The 20,149-nt window shown below is 40.9% G+C and overlaps 1 protein-coding gene across 1 annotated transcript in view; it reads right to left on the bottom strand.

Moving 5' to 3' along the window:
* samd10b (sterile alpha motif domain containing 10b) overlaps nt 1-20,149 on the bottom strand; it is an 86,948-nt gene that overhangs the window by 42,597 nt on the left and 24,202 nt on the right. The window contains exon 2 of the mRNA XM_056235323.1: nt 7,496-7,674. Within this exon, the coding sequence (XP_056091298.1) occupies nt 7,496-7,674 (179 nt within the window). The remainder of the gene's footprint in view (nt 1-7,495; nt 7,675-20,149) is intronic.

Here is a 20,149-nt window from a genome sequence, read left to right as displayed (position 1 = left end):
GAAACAGAATCTGAAAGACTTCCACAATAAGTGTTAAGAACCTGGTTTAAAGTTTGCTCTTTATTCTAGTTCCCATAACCTTGAATTTCAACAGTTAGCTGTGAGTGTGTGTGTGTGTGTGTGTGTGTGTGTGTGTGTGTGTGTGTGTGTGTGTGTGTGTGTGTGTGTGTGTGTGTGTGTGTGTGTGTGGGTGTGTGTGTTTAAAACATGCCAGTGACCTTCTCCGATTCACACACACACGAACACACCTCATGCAGTACTGAGCTAATCTGAGCCAATCCTGAGACCAGGACAGAGGCATAAAATCTGTTCTATTTAAAGTGATTCTCAGAACACCAGAGCAGCTCCATTTACACACACATCTCCTCACAGTTCACTGTCAACCGGAAAAAAATATTTTTATCATATATGTAACGACTGAGACAATCAGATACATAATTATTTGTTACATTTAACAAATAAGCTTTAAAGCCCTCTCTTAGGAATTAAATATCCCCCCAAAAGAGGCAAGAGAGCAGAAAAGGCCTCAGTCGCCAGGGCGACCATCAGATAAGATGGTTTTATTGCTCTGAAAAATGTGGTCATGTGATAAGACAGAGGGCATAGGAAAGACAAAACCAAACCTTAAAACAGACTTTTCTGCATTCATTTATAGACAAACTGATCTATAAATGAACAAGTATCCCAGGACATTGAGTGAATGATTTACTGTCTTGTGTAGTGTCTTTATTTATTTTGATAATGTGTATTTTACGATAGAACCAATGGTCAATGTAACCTTACCTATACCATGTTTGGTCTCAATAAACTGGTACTTTGAAGATCGAAATGATCGTGTGTATGATATGTTGATAGCTGCACAACATATTAGTATTACAAGAATCTTTCATAGTTTCTTCATCAGCAACCAATCCAGCTGCACATGCAAATGAGCATGCTTGAAACAAATTGCTTGAAACAAATATCTATAAATCACCAAAAGAGGAATTTTCCCACTTGGAAATTCCACCTTTCTCATTGGTCAAGCAAACCCGGAGAGGTGGGACTTTTCTCAGGCTTTATTAGAGACAAATTCACAGTGACCCACGCTCTTCTTCTGGCTTCTACTGCTGCTTCTTCGGGTTGATGTCAGTGGGGACCCCCATCGGGGCCCATGGGCGCTGGCAGGCCTTGACCACAGCCTGCTATGCCTTCACTCTCCCAACAGAGTCAGACTGTAATTTCTTCATTCCAACTCAGAAGAAAACTGCAACTTTACAATTACTGAATTGACAGCCATCAACTCTTCCGACTTCTTCCCCATCAACTCTTCCGACTTCTTCCCTTCTACTGGTTGCTCTGCGTGGCCTCTCCGGCCCAGGTCAATCTGCACTGCAGCCATGTAAACTGAGTCAAAGAAACCATGCAAGTTCATCACCATTTCTTCTTTCAATGCAGAAGAAATCGATTGAGACTCATGGAACCATCAAAATCCTTCTTCAGGAACTTCACGAAATGCTTTTACTGCAAAGGCCATGCAAGTATACATTTAATGAGGCGATCTGAAAATAATAAGCTGATGGTTCTTTTCATAGTTAAATGGATATTTTCCATAGTTCCATTTCCGGCTCCCAGTTTCATTCTGTCACTCACCATTTTACCAATGTATGTGTAACTCATGTTGCGTTAAGATGACGCTGTCGGAACGCTCTGCGTGATTGCGTCGTGAAGCACTTGTGAAATCAGTCCAATGGCGTATAGGCGGGTGACGTCATGGCAGGAAGCTATAAAGCGCACCCAGACCAAACATATATATATATATATTTGGGGTGTAACGGTTCACAAAATTCACGGTTCGGTTCGATACAATACAGTTGTGTCACGGTTCGGTACATTTTCGATACAGCAAAAAGAAAGAAATGCCAGAGAAATTTCCTATTTATTAAAAGTTTGAGTTTTCCTACATCTTGAAACGTTCAGGTTTATAAATGGGGGTAATCTTTGAAGGATGAACAAATAATGTTTTGGTCATCACATTAAAAATAACATTTAAATATAGGCCTATATTTATAGGTATAATATTTAGATAATATTTGAGTTTTTAAGTGCTGGAAAAAGATGTGTGAAGTACTTGAAAGCATTTCACTATTCCAGCCAAACAGTTAGAGGTTACAGTTAGTGTTACTACATTAAATCCATGGTGAATGTTGCTGATCTGTGGACTTAAAGGAGCTGTATGTAAGATTGTGGCCAAAATTGGTACTGCAATCACTTTCAAATTACTGTAGAGCTGTGTATCCCCTCCCCCTCCCCCCTGACTCGAGGTTGCCAGATAGGCTGCAGGATCCAGCAGGAACATAGGCTGCTACAAGGAGCTTTCAACTAGAGCAGAGCTGGCAACCCGGATGCCGAAACACTACTGACTTCGTGATTGGTAGATAGGTGGAGGGTGGGGCTTCAGGCCAAAACACAACATGACAACATCAACATCAGTTGAGGGCTGCAACTTCACTTTTTAAATGACAATATCGTGGCCGTACTACTGTTGTCAGTGATATAAGTATTTGAAATGAACATGATTTCTTAATGCCTAGAGACACATCAGGGCCATTTTATGATTAATTGAAATACATTTCTTACATACAGCTCCTTTAAAGCCTATAACTAGATCATTCACGGCACAATGTTTCTCCTGCTTTCCACGTCAGCGCTGTTTGCTCTAATAGAGATCTACGGTTGATAACGGAGAAATTTGAATGCTTCACTAGATCTCGCTGCGATTTTATTACTTCAGAGGCGAATTCAAATATTTTCTTCACTGGATCTCTTAGCGCATAGTAACAGTGTCGCTTGATCAAGATCGGCTCGCGCTGCACAGATGCTGCTGGTCCGAACTGATAAACGGTCCGTGAAGCACAATATAATGAGTAGCGCAGTTTCGTTCCGCTTTCATTACGTTTGCCATTTGATGTTGCGCAACGTTGTGGTGGTCACGCCAGCGCGGATTTTGTCGGCAGGAAAAATGGTCCTAGGAATCGTTCGGTTTGTATCCGTACCGAACCGGAAGCCTCGTACCGAAACGGTTCAATACGAATACATGTACCGTTACACCCCTAATATATATATATATGCGCAGGGAACTGAGTAGATGGGAATTTCCCTTTCTCTCTTTATCCAATGATTGTGTGCAAACTAATTATGTGTTTGCAGACTATTATTTATGGTTCTTTTTGTGTATGAGATTATAATATAAATTTCATTTTGAGAAATTAAATGAAATATTTGTCTGGCTTTGAAAGTAGATGTATGAAAATAATATATTCAACCTTTCATCCAGACCAAGTTCTCTATCTGATTGATTTCTGACTGCATTTAATTGTGATGAAATTAAATGTTAAATACACATCTGAGTTGATGTCTGTATTAATACACTATATTCAGCCTTTCACCTAGACCGTTTCTACTTGTCTGGTTGATATTTGGCTGGATTTAATTTGAGAAAATTAAATATGGACTTATCTGATCTCTGAGCAGTTAGATGTCTGTATTAATATACTATTCAGCCTTTCATCCGTGTTTACTTGTCTGGTTGATCTTTGGCTGCATTTAATTCGGAGGAAATAAATGGTGAAATTACTGGGGGGGAATGAATAACACCTCATTATATGGTACCCATCTCCCTCCGGTGCCCTTCGGGCGCAATGGTCTCCAGCGAGTTCTAGTCTCAGACGAGCCCTTATCTCAGGGTCCATCTGGAAACGTAGCAGCGCTGGGATTCTCACCCCCTCCGAGGAGGGTCTCAGAGCAATAAGGTCAGCTGTTCCCTGCCGGTGCGCCACTTCAGGGCACCGAACTGGTTGCTTGAGTAATACCAGAGACCAGTGTCGAGAGGCTGGCTCTCTTAATTTCCAGGGGGAAGTGGTTAACACCTCACTATACGGTGCCCATTCCCCTTCGATGCCTTCGTGGGGCCGTTCTGCCAAGCCTGCCACCTCATGTGCGTCGGGGCGCAACGGTCTCCGACGAGCCCATATCTCCGTGTTCGCCCGGAAACGTAGCGGCACTGGAATGCTCGTCGCCTCTGAGGAGGGTCTCAGAGCAGTCAGTTCAATTGTTCCCTGTCAGTTCACCGTACAGGGCACCGAATTGGTTGCTCGAGTAACACCTAGACCAGTCTTGAGAGACTGGTTCTCTTAGAAGATTTTTTGGCAGCGTGGGAACTTCTGCCAAACATATCTCAACAGAAGCAGAGCATCTGCTCCTGAGCCCCCACTAAAGGACTGTGGTCGGGCCGGCGCTCTCAACTGCAGCCTTTAAGGGGTGAGACGGATCTTAGGACCGTCATTATTTCCAAGAAGGCTGGGGGGATAAGGTCCTGACGCCAGAGGGGTTAGGTCAATGAGGGCCTGCCCCGAAGTGAAGCGGTTAACACCTCATTATATTGTGCCCGCTGCTCTTCGGTGCCCTCAGGGGTCTGTTATGCTAACCCTGCCACCTCATGTGTTTCGGGGCGCAGCAGTCTCCGACGAGCCCATATCTCCATGTTCGCCCGGAAACGTAGCGGCACTGGGATGCGTCGGGCTGATTGCGCAACAAAAACCAGAAGCAAGTCTCGAGAAGCTGGTACCTCTAATAGAATTTTTGGCAGCGTGGAAGCTACTGCCAAATGTTTCTCGTTGGGTCCTGCAGACCATAGAAAAGGGTTATCAAATACAGTTCGGGTCTCATCCACCCAGGTTTATGGGGGTCCTAACCACCGTGGTGGGCCCCGAGCAGGTTCTGGTAATGGAACAAGAAGTGAAAACCCTGCAAGAGAAAGGGGCCATAGAACATTCCCTCCAACAGGGAAACTGGGTTCTACAATCGGTATTTTATCGTTCCAAAGAAGGATGGGGGGTTGCGTCCCAGTCATAGAGCTAAAATTATAAATGTTAACCTTGAGACAAATCATGCCACAGATCAGATCATGGTTTGTCACGATAGATCTCAAGGATGCATACTTCCATACATCCATCCTTCCATATCACAGGAAGTTCCTAAGGTTTGCTTTCAGGGGAAAGGCATACCAATCTCGAGTTCTTCCATTCGGCCTAGCACTATCACCCCGCAATTTCAAGAAATGCATAGATGCAGCTCTGGCGCCTCTGTGCCTGCAGGGTTTTCGCATCATGAACTACATCGACGATTGCTTGATTCTGGCTCAGTCGCATCAGTTGGCGGTTCGGCATTGAGATGTCATTCTCGCCCACATGAAAGAGTTGGGGTTACGGCTAAACGCCAAAAAGAGTGTGCTTTCTCCACTACAGAGGACCACTTTTCTAGGCGGGTCTGGGACTCAATGTCAATGAAGGCATACTTCTCACCGGCATGCATAGAGTCCATCCTGTCGGCTGTGAAAAGAATAAAGCTAGGCCAGTCACTCACTGTGAAACAGTTTCAGAGACTGTTGGGTCTGATGGCAGCAGCGTCCAACGTGATACCTTTTGGCCTGTTGTACATGAGACCCTTGCAGTGGTGCCTCAGGACCAAAGGGTTTTCCCCATTTCGCATTATCAGGGTCATGCGGCGATACTTACGTGCCCTAGTTAGGTGGAAGAAGCCTTGGTTCTTGTCCCAGGGTCCTGTGCTAGGAGTTCCCTACGACGGATGCTTCCCTCCCGTTGGAGCAGGAGGAGTATGGCGGCTTTGTAGCCTTGTTTTAGGGGTATCCCTACGAGAGGTGTGTGATGCGGTGGGCTGTTCCTTTCCGCACACACTCTGGTTTACAACTGGTTTACAACTTAGTTTTGGGCTTCACTCCTGGATCCCAGGTTAGTCTGTCTTTGCTGTGCTCGCCTGATTTCACACAAGACAGGCACTGGCCACTATGGTGGCATTGGTATAGACGTTCCCACAGCGTCATCTCGACGCAACGTCTCGTTCCTTCTTCAGGGAACCGAGGTTCCAGTCGGAACCGAGGCGTTTTTCAATTCACTCCATTCAAATCAATTATTCGCAACATAACAGACAGAGCGTAACGAACCTGCTAATCAAATCTGGTAGTTAAAATTAGGGTGAAAATATTTTATTATGAAAAAATTATGGCCCTCAAGGTTGATGCATACAAAGAGGGACTAATTAATTTCAAGTACGCCTCTCATTTGTGTCTGGTAATAGAAAAACCATGCGTATTGTGAGACACTTCAGATTAAGCTTAGCCTGATTGTTGGCTAATGGTTCTCATAATGAGACGCTATAATATCCAGACATCAGAGGCTCTTTTTCCTCATCACGACAGGTGGAGTATGAGCCTGTTATGACGGTTTGGTGTGTGTGAAAAAGATGGGCTAACACTGACAAATAGATCGGAGAAGAAGTTTACACACTCCAGTTGAAAACATGAAATATCATGAAGCCAGTGCTGTAAACAAGTAAACGTCTACATGACCTTCAGAGCTTTGTCCTTGTAAAAGTAAAAAACAAATACAACTGTTGGCAACCATTAACAGTATAAAGAAGTTATAAATATCTCTTCTGAAACTCCAAAGGAAACCGTTAAATGGGTCTTGACAGGAGAAATCAAATTTGCCCTGACATATAAGAGGTCTTTGTACCATTAAAACACCCTATTAGTTTCAGAGCTAAAAACATCCTCCTCGTTACTGTATAAACAAAGCATTTATTTAATCAAGCTCCAAAAACAGCTCGTTTTGATAGTGCAGGATCTGTGATGCACACTGGCAAATACATTTGCATATGACAACCTCCAGAGCAAGACATTGATGAATAGTTTTACATCATCGCACCATAGGCTCCGCCCACTTGTATTCAGTCACTCAACGGCTGACATTTGCTTACACTGGATGTGAGCGTAACTTCAAAAGAGTCCATTATAATCACTGACGCTGTCTACACTGGATAGAGTATACAGATGCACAATCAGTTTCTGACTTACTTCACACACTTGAGTCTATCGACAAAAGGACAAATGGACGAGTGAAAGAACGTTTCAGTTTAAACACCTCGTTTGGCGGAACCAAGTGGATGGTTTATTTTAATGGCGTCATGGATCACTTCGGAGGATTTTATGTTTGTTCGGAGCATTTGACTGCAGATTGTTTTGTAAACGAGGCACAGTTTAATGGAGAGTTCACAAAAAAACTTTTGTTGACAGTTGAAGCAGTCAGCGGTATTGGATCTGACAGCAGTTACATCACAAACCGTAAATAAATGTTTTCATAATGCTTTGTCTGGAAATGACGATTTTATATAGATAATGTTTTCAAACACTTACTCACGTGCAAAAATGAGAGGGCGTTGATACTATTTCCTATGCAATCATAGCCAATCCTAAGCCAATCATAACAGTGACGTTTACTGACAAGCCTTTTGTACAAAAGCTTTACTAACATTATGCATGAACCTCAAAGAACATATTAAAATAAAAAAATAAAATAAAAACATGTCATGACCCCTTTAAGATGGTAATGAGATGTCATTAGTGACTTTCTCTCCTGTGGGGAGTGTGGTAGTGTACCTGTATTCCTTCTGTGCCGGGCTGCTGTAGCAGTTTGACGGTCCTCCTCGTCACCCTCTGCCCGCGTCCTTCATGCCAGGTGAGGTTGCCCCCGGCCCTGCGTGGCAGCTGATAGTTCAGCTCCTCTGCTGAGACTGTGTGGTCCAGCCCAGCCCGGCAGAAGCTGAAGCTGGACGCAGCTGTGGAGGACAGATGAGGAGAGATGTTGAGCAAACCCCGCCATTTCATACACGGATCATTGTCATTGTTACAGGAAGCTCCATGAATTCATTATTATGTGGATCTGAAGGATTTCTGAAGGATCATGTGACACTGACTGAAGACTGTAGTAATGATGCTGAAAATTCAGCTTTGATCACAGGAATAAATTACATTTTAAAATATACTCACATAGAAGCATTTATTTTAAATTGTAATAATATTTCAAAGAGACGTGAATAATGCAGGCAAATTATTATTATTTATATGACAACTAATTGCCAGTCAAACATTTCTTAATTGTGACAGCCCTAATTTTATCATTAATATTCACACAGTTTTCCAGCACTTACTGAAAGTGATCAATACAGAAATTCAGAATAACAAAAAGACACAACAAATAATGCACTTTACAGTGTATGCAGACAAACACACACAGACACGTTTAACTAGTAAATTAGTCAAGTTTTCTAAGCATATGGCACATGTATGATTCAGTGCCTGGCAACCCAACATGCCTAATCAGCAAACATGTGCTCGAAGTCCAGAAAAATAGAAGATTAGACATTAATTCTTCCTCTAAGTGGCCATCGAGGGACGATCTTTAACCCTACCAGATACAGGAGACGGGTGAGGTGTTTCAGGTCAAGGACCCGCTGAGCAGTGTGTGTGTGTGTGTGTGTGTGTGTGTGTGTGTGTGTGTGTGTGTGTGTGTGTGTGTGTGTGTGTGTGTGTGTGTGTGTGTGTGTGTGTGTGTGTGTGTGTGTGTGTGTGTGTGTGTGTGTGTGTGTGTAAAAATGCAAATGAAGCACATCAGTATGTCAGTGTCTGTTTGTGATGCCAAAACATAATTATCATATACAGGCTCTTCCATGCATACAAAGTATCAGCAGCTACCTACTGTGTAATACTATTGTCAAGCAGTATGTACTTTGCAGTATGCAATAGAAAAGTTGCATGCTTCATTGTTGTCACAAAACCTTATCAAAAAAGTTATCATCTTGGAAATAACATTGGTTATTTTTCAGTGAATAACTGGATTTTAAGTTAAAAAAAAAGAGAAAAATATCAAATAATCACACTGAAAATAGAAGACTGAACTATTTCAGTCTTTTCTACTTCAAAATATCCCATTTAATTCATTGTGTGGAAGTGGAAGTGGGTTGTCGAGGTTTTTGTGGCACACTCTACAACCCGGTTCCTCAGAGACGTCGGATTCAGCGGCCAAGAGTTGCGTCGCACAGTAAAGAACTTATCTGAAGCAGCAGAGAGGAGGAGCAACTGGCTGTGGTTGAGACGGAAAGATTCTGGCTGGCTGTGTACAGGCCGCCACGCTATGGTTTCGTAGAATTCTTGAAAACTTGAAGAGTCTGTTGGTTTATTTGTATAGGTTGTATAGTATTTACAGTCATTACGTTCCTGTGTATATTGCGTGAATGACGGGTGGTTGGGTAGATATTGTGTTTTGCGGTAGGTGGTATGCCATACGGAACCGTTGTCCACTGAAACTGCATATTAACGCACCAGTGGGGCTTGACAGCCTAGTCAAACGGGTTGGCGCGTATGGTCGGGTTGCGGAGAGATTGTGAGATTGTGGTTAGGTCTCAGCAGCAGGAGGGATGTAGAGGTCAGTAAGCTGGGCTGAGTTGAGTGGGGGACGGAGGGGGGTGACTCTGGGACGCCAGAGTCACTGTCGAGCCCTCTTGAGGTGTCGTGGGCTAGTCGACAAAACACTGAGGACGGAAGGTGCCCACTTGAAGACCCTAGAGAAGTCCCCTACTCGGCTCAATCCAGACGGTTGTCGTGCTGGTCCACTAGGGAGATCACACTGTAGTTGCAGCCGTCGCGTGTGCTGACGCGCCAAGTACACTGCAGTCGTTAACGCCGGACAGAAGGGGAGTCACACCACCATATGGAAAGAAGCGTAAATGGGTGAAGCATAGTTTACTGTAAAGCTACGTCTTAGTGTTGCTTATCTTGGCGAAAGCCGAGTACAAATCAGCATGAAGTTTTAACATCTACTCTCGTGTAATGGAAATTAGGGCTGGGCAAAAAAATCGATTTTTCGATTAATCGTTTTTTTCAATGTGGTCGATTCAAAATCGATTCTCAGCGGCCACGAATCGATTTTTTCCATATTCAGGGCTCGCGTGCTGCGTCTTCTCACTCTGCACAAGGCAAGCGTCAAGCGCTGCTGGCGTCGATACACACTCGTGTTTAGGAGTCGGGACATGATTCACTTGCACAATCGGGCCAGCATTGCATCGTAACTAACGTTTATCATTTTCACGTCTTTTTTCAAGCAATTTTAAACTATCCTGTGCTCGCGCACTCGTGCATGTTTTTCATTGCGTGCAGCCTAAATCCGCCTCACAACAAACAGCTCGCCAGTAACAAAAGTTCTTTTTCGTGGATTATATCGCTTTAACAGTTAAAAACACGCAAAATGATGTCAAAACTCTGGTCTTGGTGAGTAACCTCGTAAAGACAGTCGGTCGGTTATGTCTTAAATAAGCATAAAACGCGTGTGACAGACAGTATAATGAAACAGTAATGGATCCGTGCACTAGTTCTTAGAGTGAACGCAGCCATATGTGTCTGTCATTAATTTTGTTGTCAAAACAACATAATATAGCATTAATTGTAAGGAATCAGAATTAATAGCCTATGTATTTAATTCAGTCAGTACTAAAAGACTATCCAGTGTTATTTTACATTGGATTACTTTATTCAGTTTCTGTAGTATTTCTGACCTACCCAAAAACTTTTCTTTTTATGTCTCTTTATTTGTCTTTTTAGGCCTATTCTATTGTATTTATGTGTGCTACTTTTTTCAATTTAATTCAAAGATTGAAATCAAGCTTCCATGTGTTGCATAAACTCTTAACAAAAAAATTACCCCATTGTAAAAACAAACATTTAGGTGAGATCAATGTAATAAAAAATTGTCTAAAAAATGATAACTGAGATTTAGACTGAGATTTGTATTACATCTATATTCATTATAGTCGAATCGAGAATCGAATCAGGAATCGAAATTCGAATCGAGAATCGAATCGAACTGTGAGCTTGTGAATCGAAATCGAATCGAATTTGAACATCTGAATCGATACCCAGCCCTAATGGAAATCATGTTACTTGCATTTTCTTTGAAATTATTTGCGAAATTCTATTCTAAATTCTAAGTGACTGATATTCCATGCATATGGGTCAATCTAATGTTATGTAAAACATGTGAAAAGTGCATTATGATAATGAAACTCAGGTGAAAAATATACTTGTCATCACAAATAACATGACAATGCAACAAAACTCGCAATTAAACAGAAATAGCGACAGATATGTTGTTCCATTATGGATGAATCAATCACAATAAGATCTTCAACATACATTTACAAAACCGTTAGGGTGAAGATTCTTTTCATGCCGACTTTATTGGTCCTAAAAAATAAGAAGCAGTTACACTTTATGTTAAGGTGTCAGTGTAATTATATATTTATGTACTGAGTAATATTAATTCACATACTTACATGCGCAGAAGGCGCTCCTCTTTCCTAAATCTAGCTAAATTGAGTTGATCAAACTTAAATACATTTCATAGATGACACTTTTTAAATATTTTATGTTAGACTCATTAAATATATGTATTACTATATATGTATTTTCCCTTTTGCCGTTCACATTCTGCTTTATCCAACCAACCCAACACCCAAACAAACTACAGATGTGCTTGTAAAAGCCGTTGGTCTTTCTTTTTATTTTTCTGACCCCTGGCTATATCTCTCTCTCTCTTTCTGTGTATCTACTCTCTCACTTGGCTTTCTTATGTAAGCTCTTTTTTTCCCCTGCGTAGCTAATGTGATCAGTGCTACGAGAGCCCTTGGTAAATACAAAATATTTAATGAAGGGTAAAAGATGATACCAGCGCATATCAGCACGTAAGAGATTAAAAAACAAGGCAGTGAGGAAGAGAAAGAGGGAGCGAGAGATCAAAAGTGAGGGAAGACTGTAAATAATACATTAATGGGCATTCACAAAACCTCACAAAGGCCTGAGGTAAATGGTAAATGGTAAATGGACTGCATTTATATAGCGCTTTCACAGACCCAATGGCCACCAAAGCGCTTTACATTTGCCTCACATTCACCCATTCACACACTCATTCATACACCGACGGGCGACGGCAGCCATGCAAGGCGCCATCCAGCTCGTCGGGAGCAGCTGGGGTTAGGTGTCTTGCTCATGGACACCTCGACACTTGGTCAGGTGGAACCGAGGATTGAACCACCAACCTTCCGGTTTGTAGACAACCCACATGAACCACTGAGCCAGGTAGCCCTACACGGCTTGGAAAAAGTGTTGTTTGTCTGGTTAAGCTGGTCTGAAAGCTCTTTGCATAGAGTCTCGTGGCGTGAAGAGCTCGAGCCCATTGTGTTTCAAACAGAGCTGCAGTCGGCGGTACCTCTGTGTTAACTACTATAAAAGTGACTGTGGGAAAATGGAAACTCTGTGAAAAACCCTCTAGAAGATGCTGACAGCTAAAACAAAAGTGTTTCAACCTATCAAAACCATCCCAAAGGGCAGGTCAAGTTCATAGTGTAATCATTGGGGTGATGGGAAAGACGGATCGTGGAGCTGTTTGTCAGGGTTCAGTGATGCGTTTCCTGTGTCTGCTTTTCCCACTGTTCTCTCTCTCTCTCGGGCAGTCAGGAAACGAAAGCCGAGGGCTTATTACTGCCACTCAAATCCGTGGGAGGCAAAAATTAAAGGTCTCTACGCACTGAGATGGATAAGAAACACATCCCATCAGTCAAAGAAAGGGGTGTGGTTAAAGACTGTACAGCATCTGTCAGTCATCCATAGGACGTTGAGGCTAAGAATTATATTTTCTCTGGATATCCTGCGCAATCTACCCATCTGTCCAGATCTCTGTCAGCATTTCAATCCGAGAATACAAACTTCCACTTGGTATCCCAGAAGGAGACACTGGCTGCGTCTGAAGATGCTTACATCCCTATATAGTAGGCGAAAAATAGTACACCAAAAGAATAGTATGTCTGAAATCGGAGTATTCATTAAACTGTAGGTGAAAATTACCCGGATTGTGACGGATCTGAAACAATCTACATAGGCATGTTCTGGAATGAATCACTGTCTTAAATGAATCGGTTAAGAGAATAATTCAACGACTCGCCCATGAACACACACTGGCTCTATTTAAAATCCCCTCATTCAATATTCCCAACATTACTCCACTGAAATAGTCCACTGAATGAGTGAATGAAAATGAGTAAGTGAATTCAGACAGTGAGGGTATAGGGGGCAACTAAACCAATGAATTCAGAAACGCATACTAGCATACCAATCTTAGCATTTTTACCATATCTTTCTATGGTAAAAAAAGTAAGAGTAATGTGCTAATATGCAATTCAGAATTCAGCACTTATTTTGACCCAAAATGAATCAGTATTTTTGAACTATTTGGTTGAGTGATTGATTCAATGACAGTGGACACGTTTCCTTGAACTATAAGTTTGCAAATACATGCAATCACATTGTTGATTTTGGCAAATCTTTACCAAGAAATAAGTCAGATGAGGCATTCTCTGGACAATTGATGACTTTGATACAGTGACACTGTGTCTCTTTGCCTTTAAGACTATAGTGTAGATAATGCCATGGAGACAGTCTGGTGTAATATTAGGAAGCAAGATTATTTCTGACCCCTCAGAATGTGAACTTGGCCAGAATTGATCTTCAAATAAGTGCTCAAGTCCTTCAGTGTGAAGAAGACAAACGGCGTTCTCGACACCACCATCAGAAGAGGGGAGGGGAGGAGGCAGAAAGGAGAGGTCAAATGTGGACAAAAGTCTGAATATTTTCATTAAATATTCTGGGAGGGAGATGTACAAAGCTCTTTGAGTGCTGATGCAAGGCACTAAACCGCTTAGATACATGTAATAGAAGACAAAGAAAGAGAGAGAGATGGAAACAGGAGAAAGGACCGTTAAGTAAATGCAAAGAGAGAGAGAGAGAGAGAGAGAGAGAGAGAGAGAGAGAGAGAGAGAGAGAGAGAGAGAGAGAGAGAGAGAGAGAGAGAGAGCTGGGATCCAAAGGCAAATGCTTTCGACCCTGAAAAAAGAGTCACTCTTCTGCCTGATGTGATTGATGGAATGGCTCAGATCTTCTCCTGCCACCGCGGAAGAAGATTAATCATAAAAGTTTCCAAACTTCATTTGACATTTCCTTTCTTTTTTAACAGTCATTAGCAAGCAATTACCCTGTGGTTTGGTGTGGCTTGTGGGAAGGTCATACAGAGCCAAAGCCCAAGGTAAATTACCACAGCACTTTTGGAAAAACTCATTCCTTCCTGAAGAAGAAATACAAATTGTCACCCTTTGTCTATATTATGCCAAAACATGAGAAACATAAATTCAGTGTTTTTATTTTTATGTTTGTGAAAGAAGTCTGGTTTACTCGGAAGGCTGAGTAAATAATTTATTTGATCAAAAACACAGTAAAAACAGTAATATTGTGCAATATTATTATAACCTAAAAAATCTGTTTTCTGTTTTTTTAAATGTCATTTATTCCAGTGATCAAAGCTGAATTTTCAGCATCATTACTCCAGTCTTCAGTGTCACATGATCCTACAGAAATCACTCTAATATACTGATCTGATGATCCACAAACATTTCTGGTTATTATAAATAATGTTTAATATCTTTGTGGAAACCATGATAATTGTTTTCAGTATTCTATCATGATGACTATAACAGCATTTATTTGAAATAAAAAAAAAAACATTACATTACATTACTGTCACTTTTGTAAAGTAAAGTAATCCTTGCTGAATAAAAAAAAAAGAAAACAAAATTCAAGATAACTTTTAAATGGTATACTGTGTCAATGTACCATAGTATCACTATCTGATACCATCAGAAAAGGCATATACATTCTAAAAAAAATAACAGTTAATATACTACAGTTAACATGAACAGGTTAAATACATATAGCCACAAGCTAATTAAAACATGAGATTACCTTTTTTCAATATATAAGTCTATTCTATATCAGCATGTCTTCCAGCTAGTGTGTTCAATCCGTGGATAGTATTTACCAAGGGGAAGCCCTGCAGGCACTATCTTGAACCCCAGAAATGAAGCATGAAATTATTCCATCTTGACCCAGCTCTAGAGAGCAATTCAATCATGTTGAGAAAAATACCGTAAAAATATAAAGTTGTTCTCAGAATGTGTTGTTGAACTTTCTCATCCATACAAACTAGCTTTAGTACTTAGTAGGCAGGGTGAATAGACCCATCTCTCAATTTTTCACTTCAAGATCTCCAAAAGAAAATTATTTTGCCCCACAAAAGCAAACAGAGACAACTTCAGGTCCGACGTGAGTTCAGTTTATGTAAATGGTGATTCACAAAGTCGACATAACATGGTTAAACCTTGGACATTTCAGTGAATCTCCAAGGCAAAGCAGCTTTAAACTTGAAGTTTAATTGGTATTTCTAACTTTTCGGTTCAATAAAATGCTAGAATTAGATATCCAACTTCACTTCACTTCAGTTTTTGGCATATTCAGTATCCTGCATTACTAAAATGAGTCTCTCCACACTGCAAACAGTCAGTCTGTGGGAGATCAAATTGCTCCGACAGCCAGCAGTTCGACCTGGAACGGGGGAAGATTGACAAGGGGAATAACAGGAGATCTCCCGCTGAAAAGACAAGTCTGAGACGGCCTCCATCAACAGAAAGAAAACATCATTAAACAAGGAAAACAGACAACAGAGGAACGGATTATTCACTACGGCATTGATTTACTGACCAAAAAAAAAACGACACTCCTACGGAAGTTGGTTAAAATAAATCTTCCATGCTGAGAAAGACTATTCAGCTAGTTGTTAAGGTAAAGATATCAGTGTTATGGAAGCAACTTTCAAATTTTAGCTTGACAGCCTATACAACTACATTGAAGCTACTTAAAGGGAATTTTAAATATATTTAAATCAAGTTTTTATTGTTGTTTAATGTCTATGTGGTGCTTTTAATATGCTTTAAGCCAAACCATGTACAAATTCATAAGTCAACAGCATTGCTGAGTATTTTCTCCTTAAAACTGCAGTGAACCAAAGACAGTCTCAAAAACACGGTTTGAAATCGCTGGTGTTTCTGACGTCACCAGCTACCTTGTAACCAATCAGATCATCAGGTGATCGTCAACGAGTGGATCTCTGAGCTGAGTGAGTGGAGGCGGGGCTAATTAGCATATTCATAGAACCGCGTATACTAAATGAGGCGAGGGTGTCGAGTTACATTCAAGCTATTTTAAGGCATGAAAAAAAAAATCAAGGTAAAAAAAAGTGTAATTTTGGTGATCAAAGATGAGTTTTAAGGGATAAAATGAGGGGGACTTTCATCTGTGAATCTTCTTCAAATCTGTTAATTCACAATAACCCAAACTAATTTGTCTTTCCAATGATATATATGACAAAGAGAGTTGTTTAGGATGAACTCGATACGGTGTGCCATGACATTACACAGTATTGTAGCGTTTAAGTGAACTACACTGCTTGTTGGGGAAAGTGTTGATTTTGGTTATTTACTCCACAACCATAACTGTGTTTATCATCTCACCTGTTTGGTACTACCATTTTACACGTCAAAAATACGGTGATACTGTAAAATTCTCTAAATGCTGTATTGCAGCACTGCTATTTCTCGTCACTTTCGATACAAGTCTTTGCTGTTTGCTATTAAGTTGATGTAAGTTAATAAATACGATGTACTGCATATGTAAAGTTCAAGGCTTTCATTCAAAGGCTCTTAGCTGTATTTAGCCGCCACATGTGGCTTGCATAAGAGTGGCATAACAGGTCTAAGGTGGGCAACGGTTTCCTGTCCTAATATGATGTGTATGAATTATTCATGCCCACTGACTACCTCATCGCGTCACACATAAACCAAACCTTGTAGAGAGAGAGCTAATTTCCCTAGCTCCTGTAGCTGTGATGTTTTTAATTATATCCATAAAAGAGATGAGGACTTAATTGTGAAAGCAAAAACAAATGAACATCTGTGGAGTTTGAAGTAAGACTTTGACCTTGTAGGGAAACTTTTTGTTTTATACAGACTTCATTAGCATATTCAGCATCATCTGAATAATCAGGATATTCAAATACTAAATATTCACTTATAAGTTCCAACAGTTCTTCCGTTTATTCATTATACTGCAATATTCTATAATCTCCTGACCCTTTCTTTTGTGAATTTGCTGTCTCCATGAGCTATTGTACTGAATACATCATGCACATAATAATAAGAGGAAGGAAAACCCAGACAACTTCCGGCAAATTTAGATTTGCTCTGAAAGTTAGTCTGGCAAAGAGCTCATTCAAGCCCATTTCCAATCCGCCGAAATCGCCTCACCAATCAGAAACGTTGGGGCGGGCTTTACACGATGACGACAGCGCTGGGATTTTGAAGCAGATTTTGTAGCCTACATTACAGAGATGGATGCCGCCGTCGAACATCACTCGTTCGAATCAGCTATCGCGTCTGTTTTAAGCGGTTTGAACGTTTCCCTTTTGTTAAAAACCGAGCAAAGAACAACACTCGGAGATGTTTCTCCGCCGCTCTGCATACGTCATCTCCTTCATCGCTCTGATTGGTTTTAGGTCTATCCGCGACGTCCGTTGGTGACGCCCCTCTGGAAATGATTTGTCTATGACGCTTTGCCAGATCATAACTCAGTTACAACTGAGAATGGTCTGGTTTTAACCAGGCTAATTTTCCTCAGGAGAAAACTGTAAAAAGTAATTAGTTGGCTTAACTTAAAAAAAGTGAGGAAACCCGTTGCCTTAAAATTACCCAGTAAATAAACTTCATGCGTAATTGAAAAAAATTAAAGGTCCAGTGTGTGATTTTTAGCGACACCTAGCGGTTTGGTTGCGAGTTTACACTAAGGGCTCAGCGCACCGCTCACCCCTCCCTTTCGAAGAAGCTACGGTGGCTAAAACGGGACAAACATCGTCGTCTGAGACAGCAGAGAATAGCCAGCGTAAACCAAGTTTCTGTACCACAGTCCATTATAAACCACATCATGGATAAAGTTTCAGGTGAGGATCAAGGGTCTTAATACATAATATAATAATAGTAATCAGCTGATTGTCTCATGAACGTAACCAGCACATTCTCCCCACATAGCAAACCCATAATACAGCGAGGGAGAAGAACCACATGAAACTATGCAACTATATATTTTTTCTAACAGGGTAGTAAAAGTTTAGCTGGCTAATATGAGCTGTTACTGTGGCTGAGCTGGTTAAAGCGTTAAGCCTTGTTTAAACTCGACGTGTCCGCATGAGCCCAAAGGTGCGTGCGGCAAAAATGACGTGATTGTAAGGGCCCTTACATATCGAAAGCCAAATGGTTCAGAATTCGCGTGGATTTGATCGCCGTATAAATATTAAAACGCCGTCTTCATAACGCCGCCAGGCGTTAAATAAGCGCCGTCAGGCGATAAGTTAACGTCACACGCCGCCACGCGTTAAAATAACGCCACTCGCCGATAGATGTTAAATTGACGCCACACGCCACTCAAAATGCAGATTTGTGAGCTCATCTACATGGCCCCTCCTATTCTGAGTTTGAGGACTCTACGGCAAGTCGGAGAGTGTGGAATCAATCCACAATCCTGTGTGGAAGAGCGCGAAAATGGCAAGGAGAGAATTTGTTTCGCGGTGTAAACACACTGTAAATGACTGCACTCGCCTTTTACTCTGATAATCCAGGGCCTGATGTCTTTCATCATTAACTCTCTGCCCATTTCGTGTTTTGAGCCCAAATCAACTCAGATATATAAACAAATGCACTTTCCAGCACAAGGAAAAAATATTACTTTTATAGCACATGCAATGACCTGTTTTTGAAATTTGCAGTTTACATTTTATAATAATTTCAAATTCAGAAATGCAGGTTTGTGATTCTGCAAGTGCAAATCTTACCCCTTGCTAATCTTAGTTTCCAGGCCATAATTATTAAATGGATCTCAAGTGTTTTTGCTTCAATACCCATATTTTACATTAGTCATCAAGTGATGACCCAATACAGTCCCATTACTGTGCAACATTCATATCTATGCAAAATGATTAACACATAGGCTGAATAGGAAGACTGACCCTTTTGGAAATGCACAAATCATAGAATAAGTCAATATTGTATTAAACTCTTCAGAAGAGATCGCTCAGATTTACCAAAGTCAAAAATTTCAACTCAAATTCACATCCCATCAAAAGACCCAGTTATCTGACTATCAACATTCATTTTATAACTCTTTAAGTCTCATATCATCTATTTTTATTTCTCCCTAAAGGAATTTCAGTAGAAACATCAGATACGAATTTGACACGATACAGTATTATGAAACATAACGGACCGCTAAATTAGGTCTCCAGAGCATTGACGGCAAAAACACCTTCCTCTGGGACAAACATTAAAAGAATTCATCATTGTAAACCATCCAACCAATAGTAAGTGAAAAAAAGAAAAAGAAAGTAATTGTACCTTCGATGAAACGCTGTATGGCAGCTCTGTATGCTGGAGCAGTGCCAGGCTGAAGCACCATTACCCTCTGCCTCCTCATGGGCCTGCCCCGCCAGCCTACCGTCACCCCAATTCAGCCGCGGCTGGGACCAGAAAGGGCAAGAACAGCCACCGTCCAGAGCACAGAGCTTGTTACTGTGCATTTCGAGATTGTTGAAATATGAGAGAAGAGCTTACGTATAGTGATCTAACGTCCCGCCACATTTAAACACAAAACCATAAGCCAATCAGATTCTCCTGACAGATCAATGCAGCTAAGCTGTCCTCTACTGTCCAATGTGCTCAACACTGGACGCATTCGATACTGTATCGACAGTATTGACTTGGGAAGTGTGCGTCTGTGGATGAAAACTAAAAAAAAAACTTCATAAATGTCAACTATAATGTGAAAGTACCAATTATAAACAGTGTTTTTAGCTTTGAATGGATAAATTATTTATCCATTTATGAATTATGTAGCTGTCAAAGTTAACATGCTAACATGTGTAACCAATTGAATGTGTTTAATGCTGTTATTTCTTTTTCACAGTCAACGTATTTCTTCAATGTGACATTGTAACTCTGGGTGATTTCTAAAGCTAAAGGGACATTCAGAGCTGACTGGGTGCTTCTCTTGAATTGTCAAAATGAAGTTACATTAAGACTGAAATCATGTCTGATCAGTCCCGTGACAGATGAGTTTAGCTCAAATACACTCAGATTCTAGGAAATGGAGAGTGAAAATTGATACCAAATAAATCAGATATGAATAAAAATCTCTAAAGCCTTTTCTCACTGCAGTGCTGCGGCATAGTAACAGTATTTGTCATTTGTAGGCCACAATGGAGCACTGTAAAAGAAT

This window comes from Rhinichthys klamathensis, unplaced genomic scaffold (genome assembly GCF_029890125.1).
Source record: "Rhinichthys klamathensis goyatoka isolate OS25496 unplaced genomic scaffold, OSU_Roscu_1.1 h1tg000419l_1, whole genome shotgun sequence".
Taxonomy (NCBI): domain Eukaryota; kingdom Metazoa; phylum Chordata; class Actinopteri; order Cypriniformes; family Leuciscidae; genus Rhinichthys; species Rhinichthys klamathensis.
Note: the sequence above shows the minus strand (reverse complement) of the source record. Positions and strands in the feature narration are given on the sequence as shown.